Genomic DNA, 9,615 nt, shown 5'->3' with positions numbered 1-9,615 from the left:
ATAAGCATTCCAACATGTTTCTAATTGTCAAAAGAAACATTATTTAGACACCAAGTTTTCTCATTTATAGCTCATCTGGTTCCACAGCTTTAGCCAAAACCTTTTTCAGGTGGTGGCCATTTTCAATTTGGCCACAATGACGACCCAGAGCATTGCTGGCTCAGGTACCCTTGCTCAATCATTGGAGCATGCCCTGGGTAACATCAATTTAGGTGCTTCTAGACTGATTCACACAAAATTATTCCTATAGCCCTGGACTGTAATATGTTGGCAGTTTCTTTTGCATTTTTTAGCTGTTCTGTCATAAAATATCAACTTAGAAATATTACACTTTACTATGTTTCCCTAAACATAAGTATTCTGAACATTTTGAGCTTCTCAGTAAATCTGTAGCTCCAACAGTTTAGCGGATAGAGCCATGTTGGAAGTAGTGCACCGGTTATGGTCATTTTAAAAAGGGCGTGGTCATTTTCCGGTATTTCATCCCGGATAAAGAATTAGTCACAGTTCATAAGTTGTCACAGTTCATACATAGATTACTGTAGCAGGAAACCTGGAACAATTTATGTCGTAATTGTGAAATTTTCATCGAGCTCTGGACTTAGTAAATTAATTTTTTCACCATTGGGTCACTACCGAAACGAAAGTTGGTCACTACCGAAACGAAAGTTAAATCTGAAAAAATCACTAAGTGTGGAGGCCAAAATCGTCCCCCCGAAAACCTGTTAGGAGTACGTTTCAGGCAATTTAGAGTTGATTGGTAGTACACTTTGTAGTGACTTTTTTTGGTCCCTAACATGTCTGTCTGTCTGTCTGTCTGTCTGTCTGTCTGTCTGTCTGTCTCTCTCTCTCTCTTTCTGTGTGTGTGTGTGTGTGTGTGTGTGTGTGTGTGTGTGTGTGTGTGTGTGTGTGTGTGTGTGTGTGTGTGTGTGTGTGTGTGTGTGTGTGTGTGTGTGTGTGTACTTGAGAAGTATTTTAGAATGTGAGAAATAATCATTGTGATGTCAATTCTCCTGGTCCTCATTAGAGTAGGCTAAGATTTGAGGAGTTACGTATGTAAGGCTTACAATTAGTAAACGATTCAGGTTGGGGTCAGGATGAGTCATTAAGAGGTTAAGGTTAGAGTTAGCCTATACCTGATTTATACTTAGTTGTGTGCCGGTGTTGCGCACTGGAAATAGACGATTTACAAGCTCACAACATGCGGCAGTACGACGCGCTGTGAGCTATTTGTGTATATTTTCGGCTTTAGGATTATAGGGTTAAAAATGGCATTTGTAAAATCGGGAGCATTATACTCAAGTTCCCTCAGCCCGATGTTCCCTCAGCCTTATGTTCCCTCAGCCCAATGTTCCCTCAGCTCTGTTCCCTCAGCCCTGTGTCCCCCCCATCTCAAATTAGACCCTATGTTCCCTCAGCCCTACTGTATGTTCAATACATCTGAATACTTTTTACAATACATCTGATCTGAATATTTGCAACACATACGTATCCTCTTGTTTCTGCATAGGACACGCATAGTGGACACACACACACACACACACACACACACACACACACACAAACAATATGAGATTCATATTGTTCATAAACAGTACAATACTGGTTTGTAAAACCTAGAAACCCTATAGATTATCATGCTGGGGCCCTTTCATTTGTATTTATTGTATTGTATTTATTTGATTGACAGATGAGCTTTCACTACTCATTATTATTAATTTAATTACAAATATGAGGGTCGCTTTAATTAATATTCCCAGGCTGACTTTTGTTTCCAGTCCACCCATGACATGAAGTTGGTGATAAAATGTATCACTTCTCTAACTCAGTCGTACTTCTCTTTTTTTAATCTTTTGTCTTCAGTTTTCTCCCATAAAGTGAAAAAAGCTGTTTCATAAGCCTGTGCAGTACCATAGTGTATGGTTTGCAAAACAGACCTCCAATTTACAATTTACAATTTAGGCATTTAGCAGACGCTCTTAATAGAGTGACAATAAGAAAGGCAAACACGTACATCAAATGCATAGAGACAGTGTAGGGCCTCAGTAATAGGATCATAGGTCAACCAAAACCTATCATCAGTCTAAACAGTACAATATCAAAACATAAATGATCTGTACATTGAAACTATGTGAACTATAGGAAATGACATTTTAACCTTTGCATAAAGGTGACCAAACAGACTACTTCAGACTACTTCAGACTACAACAATTTTTAGAATTCATTACTTACACACTTATATTAGGCTATATCTAGTTTATTGAATTTCATAATTTCCTTAGAATCTATGTACTGTTTGTGTCATGGTATTGCATCTTTAGGTTATTTACAGAGGAACCCTTGTGTAACATCTTGAAAACAGAAGTATGTTGTGTAATAGTGTATAGTCACTATGTTGTCACTGCCAGAAATAGAGAATATATAGTCTGAGCAATGTCTACCGTATTTCAAAAAGACAGGGTCAATAATAAGAGGGAATCATCAGTTTGAAGTAGAATGCTTTGGTTCTATGTACAGGCCTAGGCTACATTTGAAATATGTGTTTTTGCATGGGGTTACGAATGGATTGATAACACACAGAAAGCTACCACCGCTGCAATATTATCACATATTTTCTAGCACTAGTAATACATCATTAGGTTATTTAGACTGGAAACCTTTGTGTAAGCCAGTCTGGAGCCAGTCCACTCCAATGATTCGCAACGCAATTGTGCAACTGCAATACTTGCAACTTTGCGACTAGTTGCATATGGACTTGCCTCAACATCTTTCATGAAAACAGAAATACACCTAGTGTAATTTATAGTCCATATGTGTTGCCACTGCCAGTTATAGACGACATTTCTAGAGTTAGTTTTAACAATGGTTGAAAATGTACGTATTGCAATGTTGTGTTTAATGTACTTTATTTAATATAACATAATATAGGCTACTAATAATTATTGTAATATCGCGGAGCAAGGCAGCCGTCCCAACGTGTGCCGGTGATATTTTGTATTTATTATATATTATATATTTATTATATATTATATAATACATTATATATATATATATATACATATATATACATATATATATATATATATATATATATATATATATATATATATATATATATATATATATATATATATATATATATATATATATATAATGTATTATTAGCAATCTGCAATCTGTAGAGTGTGATGCCTTTAAGATTATCAGATAAAATAATCTTATAAGATTATCCTGTAGTGTGTGATGCTACCAGATTTCAAAATTGTTTTAAGATTGAACAAATCCTGTATTGTAAGGCCAGCTTTAGTTACTGTCCACGACAGCTTCTAATGAACAGGGAAGTTGATGCAATAACAGGAAATGATGGTTAAGACAAAAAGAAAAAGACCTACATCTATTTTTACATACGGTTTTCCACACAGAGCAGCATTACATTTAGAATGTCTGTATTTATAGTCGTGGGACTCCTCATATGCACAGCTTCAGGTACGATGAACATCTTTCTATTGTACAGTGCTGTATAATTGTATTCTGAACATATTCATTGGTTGATAACTTTGCAATTGTTGAAACCTACTTCTGTAGCTGAAGTCTAGAAGCAGTCATGAAGAGTAATTGAAACCATGGTTAACCTAATTTCTCTTCAACTGAAAGTCATTTTTTTTTTACGTTGGAGTTGTGAGATTGGCAGCACTAAATATTTATATATTCATTTTAAACATTACTAATTACTTTAATTACTCATTTTCGTTATAATGTCATAATGTTTTCCAGTGGTGTCACAGACTACGCCTGCATATGATTATGATTTGGGCTATGACTACACTGATGTACCAGATCAATGTAAGTACCTTAATGTAAACGAAAAGTCAAGTTTATCATCTGCTAGATGGCTATGTCGGTCTGTTTAAAATATAATTATATTAATTTGACATGGTTCTCTATACTATTCCAGGCTTCTTGGCGTTTCCTTGATAGGATGTGGTGTTTTATAAACACCTTCATATCGTTGCTGCCGGGCAGAAACCTATTTCAACTTTTTATATATTTTTATATCTATATCTATCTACTGTATATCTATCTATCTATCTATCTATCTATCTATCTGTATATATGTGTGTGTGTGTGTGTGTGTGTGTGTGTGTGTGTGTGTGTGTGTGTGTGTGTGTGTGTGTGTGTGTGTGTGTGTGTGTGTGTGTGTGTGTGTGTGTGTGTGTGTATATATATATATATATATATATATATATATATATATATATATATATATATATAATATTAATGCCCTACTTCATCATACTACAATGTCACAAAAGTATCAAAAATAGTAGAAGTGAAAGTCTGTCTGTGGGTTTTTACAAATGTTGAAGTAAGATCTTGTGACTAAATAATAACTACATTGGAATGGATACATAATTGGAAAGCAGGTTCTTTCTTCCATTGCCTGAAAAGTAACCATTTGGACATACAGTACATGGTATCTGCCCGAAAGCAACAATGTTCATGTATTTAATTAATGTCCTTTTTGTTTGCATAACAAGATGAGTGTACTGTAGGCACAGTAACATCTTTTATGAGAAAGGGTGAAGTAAAAAGTGGTTGTGCAATCGATGTGAGAAACCCTGGAAGGGTTTTTATGAGGACCTCTTTACATTACATTACATAACATAATGTTATTAACACAGAGTAAAAATAAAAAAATAAACAAAACAAAACAGAAAAGAAAATGAACAACAACTACAAGAAAATACAAAACATAAAATGTGGCATGTTTAAAAAGGCACTGTAAATGCCTATTCAGTTAGTTGCCCACTTCAGTGTTCAGTTTATTTATTACTAGTTTTCTTTTGAAGTCTGATTGGCAGGATGAGACAATTACTAGTTGGAAATAAGCACTCCATAATGTGACACCTCTGTATTTGACACCAAACTGCCCCTTAGTGGTGTAAGCTGGGGGCATGTAGAAGCTTGGAGTTAGTGTTGAAGTATGTTGGAAGTGACGTGACCTGGGAGGTTGGCACTCTAGAATTTTATTTTGTAAATGAAGACACATGTTTGAAGGATATTTACATTGAAAATGGTTCGAATTTTAAGACTTGCAAATAGTGGTGAGGATGGTTCCCTGTAGTTTGAACTGGACAAACAGTTTTTGGAGTAAATGTAATTCATGGAGGTGAGAGGTGTAGGTGCTAGCCCATACAATATTACAGTATGAAAGGTAACAATATACTACTAGGCTATTATAGAGTAAGTAAACAGGTTCTGTTGAGAAATGGTCTGATTTTCCTGATAATTCCCACAGATTTAGTCAATTTGGTCTTTGCAACAAAACTTTTCATCTCCTCGTCGCTCAGTGGTCTTTCTGGTCGATCTACACGGTAACAGCTTTTTTTCTGTTCATCCCACAGTGGTGGAATGAACTCCCCACTGAGGACAGCAGAGTCACTGCCCATCTTTCGCCGCAGGCTGAAAACCCACCTCTTCAGGAAACACTACCCTGACCCTTCCTATTTGCCTTGCCTACTTGTTGTCAATTAGTTGTACAAGCTCTTGTCTTATTGGATCTTGTTTATCTGATACATTTATTTGTTTTAGCTCTTGCTCATTTGATTTTCCTATTTGTCTCATCTGTTTAAGAAAGTAGGTAGCTGATATATTGCACTTTTACCTTAGCGCTAGGTATACTCTTAGTTGCTTGTTTTAGAGGAGAATGCACTTACAGACTTCTGGTGATTAGTAGTTTCCTTGCCTACCTATGTTGAATGCACTTATTGTAAGTCGCTTTGGATAAAAGCGTCTGCTAAATGACTGTAATGTAATGTAATAAGTATATCATGCACAGTATACATACATTGCTGCTATGCTCAGGCACCTTAGTTTGTCTCTTATCTCAGGTACTTTGTAAATATGTAGATAACTTGTTTTTGGCCTTCTATTGTTCTCTGTTGATCTCCTTCCCACTTAACCCCCTACCCCCTCTTCTTTTTCTCTCTCCCCACTCTTCTTTCTACGGAATTTAACGTTGCGATGGGAGTGTTGTACAAAAACGAATTTCACCCACTTTTTTACCTTGTAAACCTGTGATGTGACAATAAACCTGATTCTGATTCTGATTCTGATGTATTGTAATCCACTATTTGTTTTTTTCTCCACAGTGTCCCCAGTAAATCTGACAGTGGTCCCAGTGTCCTCCAGCCCTGACTCCTGTAACCTGCTTGTGACCTGCAGCATCTACGGCTCTTCTGTCACAGTCAGCTTCACATGTGACAACATGCAACACTGTTCCCAGGAGAGAGGAGACAGTTCAGAGGTCATGAACTCCACTGGTCACCTCTCTGTCTACGTGTGGGAGGGGTCAGTCATATGCCGTAGCAACCTGTTCGGCTGGAGCAACGACACCAAGGAGATTAAACCTCTGTGTCAGCTGGATTCAGGTTAAAAAAAAACATGGTTCACTTTTGGTTATGTCTTATTTGTTTTTTTTCAACAATCATGCCTTCACACCTAGGCCTGTCAAAATAATCGTCATAATCATTTAGATGTTGAAAAATGTTCATATATAGTTTCAAACATTTTCAAAAAGTAGTGGATATAGCCGATCTACAAGCTCACAACCCATCACATCAGCTATTTCCACTATTAATGTATAAGTATAAAGTTATTAAATATGCCAGTCATTTCTTTGTATAATTATGTTATTGACGTATCTGCCATAACTGTAACTTCAAAGCCTAAAAGCCAAACAGAAATGTATTTTTTATTCATATGCTATTTGTCAGTTGTTTTGTGTTTCATCATTATTTTACATTTTCCTGAACATGCCACCGCCTCACTGTGTTGCAGGATGAGCCTCTAACCTGCTTGTTGTGTTTTATTCTCCATGTGGGTAGGTTTTGTGTGTACCAGTGCATTTGTGTATCTGGTGAAGATTGTCCTGTTCTCCGTCTGTCTGACCATCATGGTGTCTGCTGTCATGGTTGTCAACCTCATGGAGAGACGCCAAAAGAAGGATTGAAGCAACAACTCTCAGCCGGTCCTCCAAGTTGTACTTTGCTTAACTGTCGAAAATTGGGCTGTCGCACACCATGAAATGTCACGTTATGATACATGAAATGTAAACCTAACAGTAAGAAATATGAATAAAAAGAGATTGACAAAGCTGTTTTCAGTTTGTCATTGTTTTACCCATCATAGGAAACAGGAAAACACAATCAGACTAGAAAAGTGTGCTCTTCGGAGCACAGGTATCTGCCAGGCCGGGTTGCCTACCCAGGGCCCGCAAACTTTGGAAGGTAGTCATAGCCACTTGTGGCTTGGATACATACATCTCGATCGCAGATGACCGCAGACTCGCAGAGATAATGTGTACCGGTTTGTGTGAGTTGTGGTGGACAAAATCTGTTGGAGTAGTTAAAGAAAAGTGTGTTTTGAAGAAATGTAATCTGGCAAGTGACCAAAAGAGTGAAGAGTGAAAATCCAAGGAATACAGGGGAAAATATTTTTATTGTACGAGCTACAGTTCAAGGCCAAAACGTTAAGTGGGCTGTTGTAAGCGCCACCATAAGGCCGAGGTGAACATTTTGCCATGGAGGTTCCCTTGGCCTACTGTGAGTGTGCATGCAAAGTTTCAAGTTGATTTGTGGCATTTTGTGCAAAACGAGGCACTCTTGCAAAGTTTGGAAGACAATCATAGCCAATTGAAATGGAATATGAGAAGCCTGACAGATAGGTCTTGATCACATGACTACAGAGATAAGGTGTACCGAATTGTGTGAGGTTTGGACAAAAAAATCGGTATCCGGGTGGCGCTATAACAGGATAATTGAAACATTTTGGGGGGAGGATATTTCTTGGTACTGGGAGTGTGCGTTCAAAGTTTCTTAACGGTCCAGCAGTGCTTGTGGCATTTTGTGTAAAATGGGCCTCTCCTGCAAACTTTGAAAGCCAATCATAGTCAATCGGAATAGAATCCCATTGAGTACTGATCACGTGACAAAATCGGTTGATTGTATGTATGTTCAAAAGTTATAGCGCCACCATGAGACCGATTTTTAAAAAAAAGCGATTGGACGCTGCATGTGTTCATGATTTGAAGCATTTTGCTCAAAAAAGGCCACCCCTGCAAACTTTGGAAGCCAAACACAGCCAATCAGGATGGAAAATGGAAAATGGGACAGGTCCGTCTTGATCACATTACTATAGATATAATATGTACCGATTTGCGTGATATTTGGACAAAATCTGTAGGAGTAATATCAAAAAAGTGGTTTCGCAAAAATCGGCGTCCTGGTGGACCATGTGAAAAAGGTTCTGCTCTGGCATCCAGGCAGTGTGCGTGTACAGTTTCATGCCAATCAGTCAAATGGTAGCCTCGTTCCCAGCCTTTACTCATCTGCGATGAGAAAAGCCTGGTCACGACCTAATGCAGAGTGTCTATAGGGGAGGGACTTCCGTTGTATGTATTTGCCACGGAAACAATCTGTTTAGACCGATCACAACACTCGTTTCATTCACAGAGAATGTAAACAGATTTGTAAAGCGTCAACGTCATTTCCTTGGACGGTACTTCTGCCAAATTCCGGTACTTTCGTGTAGACACTTGCCCAGCGTGGTCAAACGGTGTCAAAGATTAGCTGCTCACAGACAGACAAACACACACACATTTGAATTATCTTATTTGGATCTGCACAAAAAGCGCAATACATGATAGATCCAAACATTGATCAGAAGAAGGTTACATTATACGGTAAAACCAGATACAACTGCTGCACATGCTTAACACACAGAGGAAAAAAGATAACGAATTGATGACATAGTACTACTATATACAGATTTCTTTTTGCCACTCAAGGGTAAATGAAACGGGTGCAATACGTTAGTCCGACAGCGCATTCCTCCGACAGCGCAGTGCTCCGACATTAAACAGTAAACCCGAACCAAACCCGCACCCTAACCCTAACCGCACGCGGATGCCACATAGTCGGAGAAAAGGTCTGTCGGATTAACGCATGCCTCCCAAATGAAACATCGCCTTCTCCAGATAGACTTAGCCAACTTTTTTGCATTTGTCTTTTGCAATCCTCCTAATTGCAGGCCGCGGAGCACACGTTTGTGAACGTGGCCCAGACTCCCAAACACAAGGACAATAAGTTGACAGTTATATCCCAAGGCCATAATACGTTCCGCCAAAGGCTGATATTTAATACGTTTGGATGTAAAAAAAAAGTCCATATACTGTACAAATCAAATGGGAAGCCTATTTCAAAGATAGTAATGTTTTTTCTCATTTCATTAATGAACACAATATCTGGGGTTATCTGGGGGAATATCTTGCAGTGAATTGACCTGTGTGTCATTGTGATCAAACCAGTCTAGTTGTACAGTGCTGTGTTGTTACATTTTTTGTTGTCCTTTCCTGTACTTCTCTGATCCTGTCTGACCTTACCTACCTTGCGTCGCTGCATAATGTTGAATGAGTGACTCGCGGGCCATTTCCCTGACCGGAAGATCATCATTGTTAAGCATGTTGATAAGGTGGCTGGTTCTGGTAGCGGTGTAAACCCATTCTATGTTCGGTATGCCCGAACCGCCATCCCTGATGGGCTGAAAGAGGATGG

At 38.3% G+C, this 9,615-nt stretch overlaps 1 protein-coding gene across 1 annotated transcript; it reads left to right on the top strand.

Annotated features, from left to right (window-relative positions):
* The first annotated feature begins 3,414 nt into the window (after positions 1–3,414).
* LOC311043840 (uncharacterized protein) lies at positions 3,415–7,313 on the top strand. The gene is made up of 4 exons (XM_084055211.1): positions 3,415–3,487; positions 3,776–3,844; positions 6,154–6,432; positions 6,889–7,313. The coding sequence occupies exons 1-4, from the start codon at positions 3,442–3,444 to the stop codon at positions 7,011–7,013; spliced, it is 519 nt and encodes a 172-aa protein (XP_083911337.1). The 5' UTR covers positions 3,415–3,441; the 3' UTR covers positions 7,014–7,313.
* The last annotated feature ends 2,302 nt before the right edge of the window (positions 7,314–9,615 follow it).

The sequence above is a fragment of the Gymnoscopelus microlampas genome, assembly GCF_963454915.1.
Source record: "Gymnoscopelus microlampas genome assembly, chromosome: 4".
NCBI lineage: Eukaryota > Metazoa > Chordata > Actinopteri > Myctophiformes > Myctophidae > Gymnoscopelus > Gymnoscopelus microlampas.
Note: the sequence above shows the minus strand (reverse complement) of the source record. Positions and strands in the feature narration are given on the sequence as shown.